Source organism: Pelophylax lessonae (genome assembly GCF_965119305.1).
Source record: "Pelophylax lessonae genome assembly, chromosome: 2".
NCBI classification, from domain to species: domain Eukaryota; kingdom Metazoa; phylum Chordata; class Amphibia; order Anura; family Ranidae; genus Pelophylax; species Pelophylax lessonae.
In genome coordinates this window covers 726453990-726470751 of record NC_138769.1, presented here as the reverse complement: position 1 = coordinate 726470751, position 16762 = coordinate 726453990, and the positions used below count along the sequence as shown (strand labels likewise).

The 16762-nt window shown below is 48.0% G+C and overlaps 1 protein-coding gene across 1 annotated transcript; it reads left to right on the top strand.

Moving 5' to 3' along the window:
* The first annotated feature begins 6479 nt into the window (after window positions 1-6479).
* Window positions 6480-16139, top strand: LIPT2 (lipoyl(octanoyl) transferase 2). Its single transcript, XM_082247852.1, has 2 exons — window positions 6480-6977; window positions 15775-16139. Exons 1-2 carry the CDS (start codon window positions 6536-6538, stop codon window positions 16044-16046), a joined length of 714 nt encoding a protein of 237 aa, XP_082103978.1. The 5' UTR covers window positions 6480-6535; the 3' UTR covers window positions 16047-16139.
* Window positions 16140-16762: the final 623 nt, after the last annotated feature.

The following is a 16762-nucleotide window of genomic DNA, read 5'->3' as shown; positions in this document are numbered from 1 at the left end:
CAAGTAAGCCCTGTGCCATATAGTGTCTCCAAGTAAGCCCAGTGCCATATAGTGTCTCCAAGTAAGCCCCGTGCCATATAGTGTCTCCAAGTAAGTCCCATGCCATATAGTGTCTCCAAGTAAGCCCAGTGCCATATAGTGTCTCCAAGTAAGCCCTGTGCCATATAGTGTCTCCAAGTAAGTCCCATGCCATATAGTGTCTCCAAGTAAGCCCAGTGCCATATAGTGTCTCCAAGTAAGCCCCGTGCCATATAGTGTCTCCAAGTAAGCCCAGTGCCATATAGTGTCTCCAAGTAAGCCCAGTGCCATATAGTGTCTCCAAGTAAGCCCCGTGCCATATAGTGTCTCCAAGTAAGTCCCATGCCATATAGTGTCTCCAAGTAAGCCCAGTGCCATATAGTGTCTCCAAGTAAGCCCTGTGCCATATAGTGTCTCCAAGTAAGCCCAGTGCCATATAGTGTCTCCAAGTAAGCCCCGTGCCATATAGTGTCTCCAAGTAAGTCCCATGCCATATAGTGTCTCCAAGTAAGCCCAGTGCCATATAGTGTCTCCAAGTAAGCCCTGTGCCATATAGTGTCTCCAAGTAAGCCCCGTGCCATATAGTGTCTCCAAGTAAGTCCCATGCCATATAGTGTCTCCAAGTAAGCCCAGTGCCATATAGTGTCTCCAAGTAAGCCCTGTGCCATATAGTGTCTCCAAGTAAGTCCCATGCCATATAGTGTCTCCAAGTAAGCCCTGTGCCATATAGTGTCTCCAAGTAAGTCCCATGCCATATAGTGTCTCCAAGTAAGCCCTGTGCCATATAGTGTCTCCAAGTAAGCCCCGTGCCATATAGTGTCTCCAAGTAAGCCCAGTGCCATATAGTGTCTCCAAGTAAGCCCCGTGCCATATAGTGTCTCCAAGTAAGTCCCATGCCATATAGTGTCTCCAAGTAAGCCCAGTGCCATATAGTGTCTCCAAGTAAGCCCTGTGCCATATAGTGTCTCCAAGTAAGCCCCGTGCCATATAGTGTCTCCAAGTAAGCCCAGTGCCATATAGTGTCTCCAAGTAAGCCCTGTGCCATATAGTGTCTCCAAGTAAGTCCCATGCCATATAGTGTCTCCAAGTAAGCCCTGTGCCATATAGTGTCTCCAAGTAAGTCCCATGCCATATAGTGTCTCCAAGTAAGCCCTGTGCCATATAGTGTCTCCAAGTAAGCCCCGTGCCATATAGTGTCTCCAAGTAAGCCCAGTGCCATATAGTGTCTCCAAGTAAGCCCTGTGCCATATAGTGTCTCCAACTAAGCCCCGTGCCATATAGTGTCTCCAAGTAAACCCAGTGCCATATAGTGTCTCCAAGTAAGCCCCATGCCATATAGTGTCTCCAAGTAAGCCCCGTGCCATATAGTGTCTCCAACTCAGCCCCGTGCCATATAGTGTCTCCAAGTAAGCCCCGTGCCATATAGTGTCTCCAAGTAAGCCCAGTGCCATATAGTGTCTCCAAGTAAGCCCAGTGCCATATAGTGTCTCCAAGTAAGACCCGTGCCATATAGTGTCTCCAAGTAAGCCCAGTGCCATATAGTGTCTCCAAGTAAGCCCAGTGCCATATAGTGTCTCCAAGTAAGCCCAGTGCCATATAGTGACTCCAAGTAAGCCCTGTGCCATATAGTGTCTCCAAGTAAGCCCAGTGCCATATAGTGTCTCCAAGTAAGCCCTGTACCATATAGTGTCTCCAAGTAAGCCCTGTGCCATATAGTGTCTCCAAGTAAGCCCCGTGCCATATAGTGTCTCCAAGTAAGCCCCGTGCCACATAGTGACTCCAAGTAAGCCCTGTGCCATATAGTGTCTCCAAGTAAGCCCTGTGCCATATAGTGTCTCCAAGTAAGCCCAGTGCCATATAGTGTCTCCAAGTAAGCCCCGTGCCATATAGTGTCTCCAACTCAGCCCCGTGCCATATAGTGTCTCCAAGTAAGCCCTGTGCCATATAGTGTCTCTAAGTAAGCCCAGTGCCATATAGTGTGTCCAAGTAAGCACAGTGCCATATAGTGTCTCCAAGTAAGCCCTGTGCCATATAGTGTCTCCAAGTAAGCCCAGTGCCATATAGTGTCTCCAAGTAAGCCCAGTGCCATATAGTGTCTCCAAGTAAGCCCTGTGCCATATAGTGTCTCCAAGTAAGCCCTGTGCCATATAGTGTCTCCAAGTAAGCCCTGTGCCATATAGTGTCTCCAAGTAAGCCCTGTGCCATATAGTGTCTCCAAGTAAGCCCTGTGCCATATAGTGTCTCCAAGTAAGCCCAGTGCCATATAGTGTCTCCAATAAGCCCTGTGCCACATAGTGTCTCCAAGTAAGCCCTGTGCCACATAGTGTCTCCAAAGTAAGCCCTGTGCCATATAGTGTCTCCAAGTAAGCCCAGTGCCATATAGTGTCTCCAAGTAAGCCCTGTGCCATATAGTGTCTCCAAGTAAGCCCTGTGCCATATAGTGTCTCCAAGTAAGCCCAGTGCCATATAGTGACTCCAAATAAGCTCAGTGCCATATAGTGTCTCCAAGTAAGCCCAGTGCCATATAGTGTCTCCAAGTAAGCCCTGTGCCATATAGTGTCTCCAAGTAAGCCCAGTGCCATATAGTATCTCCAAGTAAGCCCAGTGCCATATAGTGTCTCCAAGTAAGCCCAGTGCCATATAGTGTCTCCAAGTAAGCCCTGTGCCATATAGTGTCTCCAAGTAAGCCCCGTGCCATATAGTGTCTCCAAGTAAGCCCAGTGCCATATAGTGTCTCCAAATAAGCTCAGTGCCATATAGTGACTCCAAGTAAGCCCAGTCCCATATAGTGTCTCCAAGTAAGCCCTGTGCCATATAGTGTCTCCAAGTAAGCCCTGTGCCATATAGTGTCTCCAAGTAAGCCCTGTGCCATATAGTGTCTCCAAGTAAGCCCTGTGCCATATAGTGACTCCAAATAAGCTCAGTGCCATATAGTGACTCCAAGTAAGCCCTGTGCCATATAGTGTCTCCAAGTAAGCCCTGTGCCATATAGTGTCTCCAAGTAAGCCCTGTGCCATATAGTGTCTCCAAGTAAGCCCAGTGCCATATAGTGTCTCCAAGTAAGCCCTGTGCCATATAGTGTCTCCAAGTAAGCCCTGTGCCATATAGTGTCTCCAAGTAAGCCCTGTGCCATATAGTGTCTCCAAGTAAGCCCCCTGCCATATAGTGTCTCCAAGTAAGCCCAGTGCCATATAGTGTCTCCAAGTAAGCCCTGTGCCATATAGTGTCTCCAAGTAAGCCCAGTGCCATATAGTGTCTCCAAGTAAGCCCAGTGCCATATAGTGACTCCAAATAAGCTCAGTGCCATATAGTGTCTCCAAGTAAGCCCTGTGCCATATAGTGTCTCCAAGTAAGCCCAGTGCCATATAGTGTCTCCAAGTAAGCCCAGTGCCATATAGTGTCTCCAAATAAGCTCAGTGCCATATAGTGACTTCAAGTAAGCCCTGTGCCATATAGTGTCTCCAAGTAAGCCCTGTGCCATATAGTGTCTCCAAGTAAGCCCTGTGCCATATAGTGTCTCCAAGTAAGCCCCGTGCCATATAGTGTCTCCAAGTAAGCCCAGTGCCATATAGTGACTCCAAGTAAGTCCAGTGCCATATAGTGTCTCCAAGTAAGCCCAGTGCCATATAGTGTCTCCAAGTCCCGTGCCATATAGTGTCTCCAAGTAAGCCCTGTGCCATATAGTGTCTCCAAGTAAGCCCAGTGCCATATAGTGTCTCCAAGTAAGTCCCGTGCCATATAGTGTCTCCAAGTAAGCCCTGTGCCATATAGTGTCTCCAAGTAAGCCCTGTGCCATATAGTGTCTCCAAGTAAGCCCAGTGCCATATAGTGTCTCCAAGTAAGCCCTGTGCCATATAGTGTCTCCAAGTAAGCCCAGTGCCATATAGTGTCTCCAAGTAAGCCCTGTGCCATATAGTGTCTCCAAGTAAGCCCTGTGCCATATAGTGTCTCCAAGTAAGCCCAGTGCCATATAGTGTCTCCAAGTAAGTCCCGTGCCATATAGTGTCTCCAAGTAAGCCCAGTGCCATATAGTGTCTCCAAGTAAGCCCTGTGCCATATAGTGTCTCCAAGTAAGCCCTGTGCCATATAATGTCTCCAAGTAAGCCCAGTGCCATATAGTGTCTCCAAGTAAGTCCCGTGCCATATAGTGTCTCCAAGTAAGCCCTGTGCCATATAGTGTCTCCAAGTAAGCCCCATGCCATATAGTGTCTCCAAGTAAGCCCTGTGCCATATAGTGTCTCCAAGTAAGCCCAGTGCCATATAGTGTCTCCAAGTAAGCCCTGTGCCATATAGTGTCTCCAAGTAAGCCCTGTGCCATATAGTGTCTCCAAGTAAGCCCAGTGCCATATAGTGTCTCCAAGTAAGCCCCGTGCCATATAGTGTCTCCAAGTAAGTCCCATGCCATATAGTGTCTCCAAGTAAGCCCAGTGCCATATAGTGTCTCCAAGTAAGCCCTGTGCCATATAGTGTCTCCAAGTAAGTCCCATGCCATATAGTGTCTCCAAGTAAGCCCAGTGCCATATAGTGTCTCCAAGTAAGCCCCGTGCCATATAGTGTCTCCAAGTAAGCCCAGTGCCATATAGTGTCTCCAAGTAAGCCCAGTGCCATATAGTGTCTCCAAGTAAGCCCCGTGCCATATAGTGTCTCCAAGTAAGTCCCATGCCATATAGTGTCTCCAAGTAAGCCCAGTGCCATATAGTGTCTCCAAGTAAGCCCTGTGCCATATAGTGTCTCCAAGTAAGCCCAGTGCCATATAGTGTCTCCAAGTAAGCCCCGTGCCATATAGTGTCTCCAAGTAAGTCCCATGCCATATAGTGTCTCCAAGTAAGCCCAGTGCCATATAGTGTCTCCAAGTAAGCCCTGTGCCATATAGTGTCTCCAAGTAAGCCCCGTGCCATATAGTGTCTCCAAGTAAGTCCCATGCCATATAGTGTCTCCAAGTAAGCCCAGTGCCATATAGTGTCTCCAAGTAAGCCCTGTGCCATATAGTGTCTCCAAGTAAGTCCCATGCCATATAGTGTCTCCAAGTAAGCCCTGTGCCATATAGTGTCTCCAAGTAAGTCCCATGCCATATAGTGTCTCCAAGTAAGCCCTGTGCCATATAGTGTCTCCAAGTAAGCCCCGTGCCATATAGTGTCTCCAAGTAAGCCCAGTGCCATATAGTGTCTCCAAGTAAGCCCCGTGCCATATAGTGTCTCCAAGTAAGTCCCATGCCATATAGTGTCTCCAAGTAAGCCCAGTGCCATATAGTGTCTCCAAGTAAGCCCTGTGCCATATAGTGTCTCCAAGTAAGCCCCGTGCCATATAGTGTCTCCAAGTAAGCCCAGTGCCATATAGTGTCTCCAAGTAAGCCCTGTGCCATATAGTGTCTCCAAGTAAGTCCCATGCCATATAGTGTCTCCAAGTAAGCCCTGTGCCATATAGTGTCTCCAAGTAAGTCCCATGCCATATAGTGTCTCCAAGTAAGCCCTGTGCCATATAGTGTCTCCAAGTAAGCCCCGTGCCATATAGTGTCTCCAAGTAAGCCCAGTGCCATATAGTGTCTCCAAGTAAGCCCTGTGCCATATAGTGCTTACATGTCGCAGCGTGTTCTACCACTATAATCCGCAGACAGTCACAGGAAGGAGTTTTATAGGAATACAAGTCCCAGCCAGACCCACCACTGAACTACTCCTCAGCCAGTCCTATTATTAAACCACAACTCCCAGGCAGCCGTACAGCAGAACTACATGTCCCAGCCACTGGACTGCAAATTCCAGCCAGGACTTTGGTTACCATGCAGTTCCCTGCACAGCATTCCTGGGAACTACAAATCCCAGCCAGGATTACAGACAGGCAACATGCCTTTCCATTAGAATTATGCAACAGCTGCTTTTATGTGACTCTTCTGACAAGTTACTTTACACAATAGGCCTGGCTGGGAGTTGTGGTGCCTCATTAGTCCTGCCTAAGATTTGTGGTGCCACATTAGTCCTGGCTGGGACTTGTGGTGCATAGTAGTTATGACTGGGACTTGTGGTGCCTCATTAGTCCTGGCTGGGACTTGTGGTGCATAGTAGTTATGACTAGACTGGGACTTGTGGTGCCTTATTGGGCCTGGCTTGGAGTTGTGGTGCCTCATTAGTCCTGGCTGGGAGTAGTGATACCTTATTAGTCCTGGCTGGGAGTTGTGGGGCCTTATTAGGCCTGCCTGGATTTGTGGTGCATAGTAGTTATGATTGGGACTTGTGGTGCCTCATTAGTCCTGACTGGGACTTGTGGTGCCTAATTAGTCCTGGCTGGCTGGGACTTGTTGTGCCTCATTAGTCCTGGCTTGGAATTGTGGTACATAGTAGTTATGACTGGGACTTGTGGTGCTTCATTAGTTCTACCTCTGATTTGTGGTGCCTCATCAGTCCTGGCTGGGACTTGTGATGCATCATTAGTCCTGACTCCTGGCTGGGACTTGCAGTCTTCCAGCCTGTGACCCAGAACAGACGTCCCCGCCCCCTCCAGCAGGCCCCGGCGGAACCCCGGTATGTCGCACTCGGCGGGCCGACCGATGCTGCGCGTCCTGCGGCTGGGTTTGTTGCCCTACCCCGAGGCTGTGCGGGCCCAGGCCCGGAGCGCCCGCCTGTGTGCGGAGCGGGGGGAGGACAGGCTGCTGCTGTTGGAGCACAGGCCGGTGTACACGGTGGGGATCCGGCAGGGTCGGTACTCGGCGGAGGAGGAGGCCAGGCTCCGGGCACTTGGGGCGGATTTCCAGCGGACTGGCCGCGGGGGCCTCATCACCTTCCACGGCCCCGGGCAGCTGGTGTGTTACCCGGTCCTCAGCCTCCGCCGCCTGCACCGCGGACTCCGGAGATACGTGTGCGGCCTGGAGGGGGCGGCCATAGGCCTGTGCCGGGGGCTCGGGGTGTCCGGGGAGCGGGCTGAGGAGACCGGAGTCTGGGTGGGAGAGAAGAAGATCTGCGCCATAGGTGAGGACTGGACTCTGTGTGCGGGGTACTGCTGTGTGTTATATGAGAGGACTACAACTCCCAGCATGCCCTGTGTGTTATATGAGAGGACTACAACTCCCAGCATGTCCTGTGTGTTATATGAGAGGACTACAACTCCCAGCATGTCCTGTGCGTTATATGCGGGACTACAACTCCCAGCATGTCCTGTGTGTTATATGAGAGGACTACAACTCCCAGCATGTCCTGTGTGTTATAGAAGGGACTACAACTCCCAGCATGTCCTGTGCATTATATGAGAGGACTACAACTCCCAGCATGTCCTGTGTATTATAGAAGGGACTACAACTCCCAGCATGTCCTGTGTATTATATGAGAGGACTACAACCCCCAGCATGTCCTGTGTATTATAGAAGGGACTACAACTCCCAGCATGTCCTCTACGTTATATTAGGGACTACAACTCCCAGCATGTCCTGTGTGTTATATGAGAGGATTACAACTCCCAGCATGTCCTGTGTGTTATATGGGAGGACTACAACTCCCAGCATGTCCTGTGTGTTATATGGGAGGACTACAACTCCCAGCATGTCCTGTGTGTTATATGGGAGGACTACAACTCCCAGCATGTCCTGTGTGTTATATGAGGGGACTATAACTCCCAGCATGTCCTGTGTATTATATAGAGGACTACAACTCCCAGCATGTCCCGTGTGTTATAGAAGGGACTACAACTCCCAGCATGTCCTGTGTATTATATGAAGGGACTACAATTTCCAGCATGTCCTGTGTGTTATAGAAGGGACTACAACTCCCAGCATGTCCTGTGTATTATATGAAGGGACTACAACTCCCAGCATGTCCTGTGTATTATAAGAAGGGACTACAACTCCCAGCATGTCCTGTGTATTATATGAGGGGACTACAACTCCCAGCATGTCCTGTATATGATATGAGAGGACTACAACTCCCAGCATGTCCTGTATATGATATGAGAGGACTACAACTCCCAGCATGTCCTGTATATGATATGAGAGGACTACAACTCCCAGCATGTCCTGTATATGATATGAGAGGACTACAACTCCCAGCATGTCCTGTGTATTATATGAGGGAACTACAACCCCCAGCATGTTCTGTATATTATATGGGGGGGACTACAACCTCCAGCATGTCTTGTGTAATATATGAAGGGACTACAACTCCCAGTCTGTCCTGTATATTATATGAGGAGGACTACAGCTCTCAGCACGTCCTATATATTATATGAGGGGTCTACAACTCCCAACTGGAGAGGGAGAATCTCCCTGGGAGAGACATAGACAGCTATAAATAACCTACCAGGGGTTCTAACCTCCCGCACTCCATCCTTAGCTCCATATTGTCCATTCTCATCTACAGTGGGGGAAATAATTATTGGACCCCCTGCAGATTTCGTACGTTTGCCCACATACAGAGAAATGAAGGGTCTATCATTGTTATCATAGGTGTATTTTATATGATCGAGACAGAATCCAGAAAAAAAACACAAATCCAGAAAAAACATAATACAAATGTTATAAATTGAGTTGCAGTTCAGTGAGTAAAATAAGTATTTGATCCCCAAGTGAAACATGACTTGGTGGAGAAGCCCTTGTTAGGTAAGAGATGTTTCTTGTAGTTGGTGACCAGGTTTGCACATCTCAGGAGGGATTTTAATCCACTCTTCTTTACAGATCTTCTCTAAATCCTTAAGGTTTCTTGGTTGACTCTTTGTAAATCGAAGTTTCAGCTCCCTCCATACATTTTCTATAGGATTAAGGTTTGGAGACATGCAGGCCACTCCATGACTCTCCAATGTGCTTCTTCTTGAGCCTCACCTTGCCTTGGCGGTATGTTTTGAGTCATTGTCATATTGGAAGACCCATCTTCAGCGTTCTGGCTGAGGGTAGAAGTTTCTCATCCAATACATGGCCCCATCCATTGACCCCTCAATTCGGCAAAGTCGATCTGTACCTTTAGCAGGGAAACAGCCCCAACGCATCATGTTTCCACCTCCATGCTTGAGTGTAGGGATGGTGTCCTTAGGGTCGTAGTCAGCATTTTTCTTCCTTCATATACGGTGAGTTGAGTTAATGCCGAAGAACTCAATTTTGGTCTCATCTGACCACAGCACTTTCTCCCAATTCTTCTCTGAATCCTTTACATCACAGGTGTCAAACAGAAGGCCCGCCAGGCCATTTCATGTGGCCCTCGCACCCAGGGCTTTTTTCAACTGGAATGTGGTGGAACTCCGTTCCACCACCTCCGAGTATTGCAGATCCTTGCCTACCTTGCATGCACTCACAACGGGGCAAGGCAGTGCCGACCAATGATCTACAGAGAGACCTACATTGCTGGGAGGTAGTAGAGACAGGCAGCTGAGATGTGAGGAAGATTTTTTGGGAGGTGGGGGGAACTCTGTACTCCGCACACTCCTGCAATCTGCATGCCCCATACTGCTTATCTCTGCGTTCTGTACGTAGCACACTCCTCAACCCTGCACTCTGTATGTCATACACTCCTCAACCCTGCACTCTGTATGTCATACACTCCTCAACCCTGCAGTCTGTATGTCATACACTCCTCAACCCTGCACTCTGTATGTCATACACTCCTCAACCCTGCAGTCTGTATGTCATACACTCCTCAACCCTGCACTCTGTATGTCAAACACTCCTCAACCCTGCACTCTGTATGTCATACACTCCTCAACCCTGCAGTCTGTTTGTCATACACTCCTCAACCCTGCACTCTGTATGTCATACACTCCTCAACCCTGCAGTCTGTATGTCATACACTCCTCAACCCTGCAGTCTGTATGTCACACACTCCTCAACCCTGCAGTCTGTATGTCACACACTCCTCAACCCTGCAGTCTGTATGTCACGCAATCCTCAAACCTGCACTCTGTATGTCATACACTCCTCAACCCTGCACTCTGTATGTCATACACTCCTCAACCCTGCACTCTGTATGTCATACACTCCTCAACCCTGCACTCTGTATGTCATACACTCCTCAACCCTGCACTCTGTATGTCATACACTCCTCAACCCTGCACTCTGTATGTCACACACTCCTCAACCCTGCACTCTGTATGTCACACACTCCTCAACCCTGCACTCTGTATGTCACACACTCCTCAACCCTGCAGTCTGTATGTCATACACTCCTCAACCCTGCACTCTGTATGTCATACACTCCTCAACCCTGCAGTCTGTATGTCATACACTCCTCAACCCTGCACTCTGTATGTCATACACTCCTCAACCCTGCAGTCTGTTTGTCATACACTCCTCAACCCTGCACTCTGTATGTCATACACTCCTCAACCCTGCAGTCTGTATGTCATACACTCCTCAACCCTGCAGTCTGTATGTCATACACTCCTCAACCCTGCAGTCTGTATGTCATACACTCCTCAACCCTGCAGTCTGTATGTCACACACTCCTCAACCCTGCAGTCTGTATGTCATACACTCCTCAACCCTGCACTCTGTATGTCATACACTCCTCAACCCTGCACTCTGTATGTCATACACTCCTCAACCCTGCACTCTGTTTGTCATACACTCCTCAACCCTGCACTCTGTATGTCACACACTCCTCAACCCTGCACTCTGTATGTCACACACTCCTCAACCCTGCACTCTGAATGTCATACACTCCTCAAACCTGCACTCTGTATGTCATACACTCCTCAACCCTGCACTCTGTATGTCATACACTCCTCAACCCTGCACTCTGTATGTCATACACTCCTCAACCCTGCACTCTGTATGTCATACACTCCTCAACCCTGCACTCTGTATGTCATACACTCCTCAACCCTGCACTCTGTATGTCATACACTCCTCAACCCTGCACTCTGTATGTCACACACTCCTCAACCCTGCACTCTGTATGTCACACACTCCTCAACCCTGCACTCTGTATGTCATACACTCCTCAACCCTGCACTCTGTATGTCATACACTCCTCAACCCTGCACTCTGTATGTCACACACTCCTCAACCCTGCACTCTGTATGTCATACACTCCTCAACCCTGCACTCTGTATGTCATACACTCCTCAACCCTGCACTCTGTATGTCATACACTCCTCAACCCTGCACTCTGTATGTCACACACTCCTCAACCCTGCACTCTGTATGTCCTACACTCCTCAACCCTGCACTCTGTATGTCCTACACTCCTCAACCCTGCACTCTGTATGTCCTACACTCCTCAACCCTGCACTCTGTATGTCATACACTCCTCAACCCTGCACTCTGTATGTCATACACTCCTCAACCCTGCACTCTGTATGTCATACACTCCTCAACCCTGCACTCTGTATGTCATACACTCCTCAACCCTGCACTCTGTATGTCATACACTCCTCAACCCTGCAGTCTGTTTGTCATACACTCCTCAACCCTGCACTCTGTATGTCATACACTCCTCAACCCTGCACTCTGTATGTCATACACTCCTCAACCCTGCACTCTGTATGTCACACACTCCTCAACCCTGCACTCTGTATGTCACACACTCCTCAACCCTGCACTCTGTATGTCATACACTCCTCAACCCTGCACTCTGTATGTCAAACAGTCCTCAACCCTGCACTCTGTATGTCACACACTCCTCAACCCTGCACTCTGTATGTCACACACTCCTCAACCCTGCACTCTGTATGTCATACACTCCTCAACCCTGCACTCTGTATTTCAAACACTCCTCAACCCTGCACTCTGTATGTCATACACTCCTCAACCCTGCACTCTGTATGTCATACACTCCTCAACCCTGCACTCTGTATGTCCTACACTCCTCAACCCTGCACTCTGTATGTCCTACATTCCTCAACCCTGCACTCTGTATGTCCTACACTCCTCAACCCTGCACTCTGTATGTCCTACACTCCTCAACCCTGCACTCTGTATGTCATATGGCGCTTTTCCACTGCATGGAACCGAACGGTTCGGCTCGCTTTTGTGCTTTTCCACTGCTGGTACCGCATGGTATAGTGTAGGAACGGTACGGTACGGTACGGCGGCGCTTTTCCACTGCATGGAACCGAACGGTACGGCTCTCAAAAACAGTACCACCTCGGTTGTGGTTCCAAGAGGTACCATACCCGGTACCATATCCCACAATCCTTTGCATGCAGTCACTACTAGCCACTGATTGGTCAGAGAATCCCACCCACCCAGTTGTTATCCCACCCACTTAACTTTAGTACTACTTTGGTAGAAAAGCAAACCGTACCGTACCGAACCGTTCCAACACTGTACCATGCGGTACCAGCAGTGGAAAAGCAAACCGGGCCGAGTAGAGCCGAGCCGGTACTTGCAGTGGAAAAGTGCCAATACACTCCTCAACCCTGCAGTCTGTACACAGCGCTACCGTGAACACTGCAATCTGTATGTAGCACACACGTGAACTCTACACTCATAGGTATCTTATAGCGCTTTTCCACTGCATGGTACGGCTCGGTTTGGCGCTTTTCCACTGCATGGTACCGCATGGTACGTGTTCGAACGGTTTGGTACAGCGGCGCTTTTCCACTACATGGTACGGCTCGCTTAAACAGTACCACCTCGATTGGGGTTCCAAGTGGGCTGTACCTATACCATATCCCACAATCCTTTGCATGCAGCCTTGATTGTTTGTCACTACTAGCCACTGATTGGTCAGAGAATCATTGTAATCCCACCCACTTACTACTTTAGTGGAAAAGCAAACTGAGCCGATTAGAGCCTATACAGTGCCGAAACGTGCCGACCCGTACCACACAGTGGAAAAGCAAACCGAGCTGGGCCAAGCAGTGCCGAGTGGAGCCGAGCCGGTACTTGCAGTGGAAAAGTGCCATAAGTCGATAGTCTTACAGATACAACAGTCCCTTTTAGGACAACCCTAATGCTGATACGGCCCACAATGAAATTGAGTTTGACACTCCTGGTTTAGATGTTCATTGGCATTACTGTACATGGGCCTTCTTGAGGAGGGGGACCTTGCGGTTGCTGCAAGATTTCAACCCATGGCGACTTATTGTGTTACCAATGGTTTGTTTGGTGACTGCGGTCCCAACTGCCTTGAGATCATTCACAAGCTCTTCCCGTGTAGTTCTTTGTTATCCCTCACTTTTCTCATGATCATCCTTACCCCATGAGGGGAAATCTTGCATGGAGCTTCAGACCGAGGGCGATTGATGTTTATTTTGTATTTCTTCTTTGTAAATAATCGCTCCAACAGTTGTCTCCTCGCCAAGCTTCTTGCCGATGGTCTTGTAGCCCATTCCAGCCTTGTGCATCAGATCTACAATCTTCTCCCTGATGTCCTTTTGACAGCTCTTTCATCTTAACCACTTTACCACCGGAGGATTTTGCTGTCTTACGTCCGGGCCACTTTTTGCAATTCGGCACTGTGCGACTTTAACCACTTAAGCCCCGGAGGATTTGGCTGCTAAAAGACCAGGGTTTTTTTTGCGATTTTTTTTTTTTTTTACTGCGTGACTTTGACGGACAATTGCGCGGTCGTGCGACGCTGTACCTAAACGAATTTCACATCCTTTTTTTCCCACAAACAGAGCTTTCTTTTGGTGGTATTTGATCACCTATGCGATTTTTTGATCATGCGCTATAAACAAAAAAAGAGCGTAATTTTTGCAAAAATAACAATATTTTTCACATTTTTTTATATGAAATTCCCCCCCAAAAAAATGTAAAAATCAAAATTTTTTAACATTTTCGGCCAAATTGTTTTACGCTACCTATGTTTGGTAAAAAAAATCGCAAAAAGCGTATTTTGATTGGTTTGCGCAAAAGTTATTGCGTTTACTAACAAAGGGAAAGATTTTTGTCATTTTTGGTGTTTTTTTTTTTAACGCGTAATGGCGGCGATCTGCGATTTTTTTTTTTTTTTTTTTTTTTTTTTTTGCGGTACTGCGACATTGCGGCGGACAGATCGGACCCTTGACTGACATTTTTGACACTTTTGGGGATACCAGTGACATTACTGCAGTAATCAGTGCTATACATATGCACTGTTACTGCAAAAATGACACTGGCAGGGAAGGGGTTAACTTTATTGGACAGGGAGGGGTTAAGTGTGTCCTAGGGGCGTGATTCTAACTGTGCAGGGACAATGCTATTGGTGTAAAAACAAAGATCAACAGTTCTACATAGTAGAACTGTCTGATCTTCATTTTTACACCAGGGAGAATGACGGGCGGCTTGTTTACATAAGCCGCTCCGCCTTTCTCCCTTCACAGGAGCGATCCTAGTGTGACCGGCGGACATCGGGTCCGCCGTCACACGCACTGACTTGTCTGTGAACGAGCCGCAGCGCCCGCTCGCAAGTCAGTGACAGGCGAGTGACGTATCGATACGTCACTCTGCCTGGCCGGGGCTGACCGCCGCAGTACATAGTCGTGCGGCGGTCGGCAACCGGTTAACTGACAATTGCGCGGTCGTACGACGCCGTACCCAAACGAAATTTACGTCCTTTTTTCCCCACAAACAGAGCTTTCCTTTGGTGTTATTTGATCACCTGTGCGATTTTTACTTTTTGCGCTATAAACAAAAAAAGAGCGTAAATTTTGAAAAAATAACAATATTTTTCACATTTTTTATATGAAATTCCCCCCCAAAAAAATGTAAAAATCAAACATTTTTTAAATTTTTGGCCAATTTGTTTTCTGCTACATGTGTTTGGTAAAAAAAATTCACAATAAGCGTATTTTGATTGGTTTGCGCAAAAGTTATCGCGTTTACTAACAAAGGGAAAGATTTCTGTCATTTTTGGTGGGTTTTTTTTAACGCGTAATGGCGGCGATCTGCGATTTTTTTCTTTTTTTTGCGGGACTGTGACATTGCGGCAGACAGATCGGACCCTTGACTGACATTTTTGACACTTTTGGGGGTACCAGTGACATTACTGCAGTAATCAGTGCTATATATATGCACTGTTACTGTAAAATTACACTGGCAGGGAAGGGGTTAATTTTATTGGAGAGGGAGGGGTTAATGTATGCCTGGTGCTTACTGACGTGTGGGGGGGGGGAGGTGACTGAGTGACACAAGGACAGATCGCATGTTCAGCTATGCTGAACCCTGCAATCTGTCACTGTTTGTCACTTAGGAGATCCGCCTGCTCTGTTTACACAAGCGGGCGGATCTCCTCACTCGATTCCCCCGACGATCGGGGAAGAGCGGCGGCGATCGCCGCTGCTCCTCCCCTGGCCAGACTCCCGCTATGACTGAAAACAGCGGGAGCGCGCCTCCGGCGGCGCGCGAGCGCCGCCCACAAGGGGAGGAGTCCAGTGACGTAGGTCTACGTCGCTGGACGGAATCGAGCCACTTTGCCGCAGTGCAGTCCCAGTGACTGGTCGGCAAGTGGTTAACCACGATGGTGAGGTTTGAATAGAAGGAAGATTCTGTGGACAGGTGACTTTTATACACATAACGAGTTGTCATTTAGGAACACCTTCTTACATTGACTGAACTAATCTGTGCACCATATGACCAATTATTGTTGGTTGGTTGGGAATCAAATACTTATTTTACTCACTGAACTGCAATTCAATTTATAACATTTGTATTGTGTTTTTTCTGGATTTATGGTTGGTATTCTGTCTCTATCATTTAAAATACACCTATGATAAAAATTATAGACTCTTTATTTCTCTATAAGTTGGCAAAATTCCAAACTTACACAATCTGCAGGGGATCAAATCATTATTTTTCTCTCTATTTTTACCCCTTTGTGTTATTTTGGTGAAGTTGCTGATTACATCTCCTCCCTCTGGCAGGCGTCCATTGCTCTCACCATATCACCTCCCACGGGTTAGCCCTGAACTGCAACACCGACCTGACATGGTTCAACCACATCGTGCCGTGCGGGATCGAGGGGAAGGGGGTCACCTCCCTGAGTGCCGAGCTGGGAAGAGACATCGGCGTGGAAGAGGTCATCCCACCATTCCTAGAAGCCTTCCAGGAAGAGTTCAACTGCACTTTACAGCTCAGCGATAGAGAAGAGGCTGAGGAGCTACTACACAGTGACTGTGCTTTACGAAGAGACTGAGGAGCTACTACACAGTGACTGTGCTTTATGAATAGACTGAGGAGCTACTACACAGTGACTGTACTTTATGATTCCACTAGCAATGTGTAATTTATGAATGAATGTGTGGGGAAGGTTTGGATAGAGTGGAGAGGGATTGGAACCACTTTTGGGTTGTCTCCAGAACAGGAATAAAGGAGGAATCCTCCAATTAGGAATGAGCTTCGAGTTCCTCTCGAACATCGAGTGTTCATTAGTACGTAGAACAACGAACAAACGGGGCAGTTCGTGGGAAATTTGCACTCCATAATACAATGCTTGTGATTGGCCAAAGCATGCACCTTTACCTGTATGCTTTGGCCAATCACAGCACAATGTCCGTGATTGGCCAAAGGCAGGGTGCCTTTAGCCAATCATGGCTCAGGGGCTAAGTCCACGCCCCCCACACTATATAAAGGCTGCTTACACTGCAGTCATGTGCAGTGTGTTAGGAGTGGAGATTAGGCAGGGTAGTTAGTGGAGTGTGCGGGTTATATATTAATAGATCCACCAGTGTAGGAGATATATACTGTATTTTCTGACGTATAAGAGTACTTTTGAACCTCAAAAAAATCCCCCAAAAATGGGGGGTCATCTTATACGCCGAGTATAATATCTCCAAGGTAACCTAAGTATAATTATTACCGGTAGATGAAAATTAGGGGGGGTCGTCTTATACACCCAGTCGTCTTATACGC

What these genes read in the sequence shown, in the direction of transcription:
- LIPT2 (XM_082247852.1), top strand. Translation starts at nt 6,536, where the DNA reads ATGTCGCACTCGGCGGGCCGACCGATGCTGCGCGTCCTGCGGCTGGGT. An exon ending in GAAGAAGATCTGCGCCATAG is followed by an intron (nt 6,978 to 15,774) that starts GTGAGGACTGGA and finishes TCCCTCTGGCAG; the next exon opens with GCGTCCATTGCTCTCACCAT.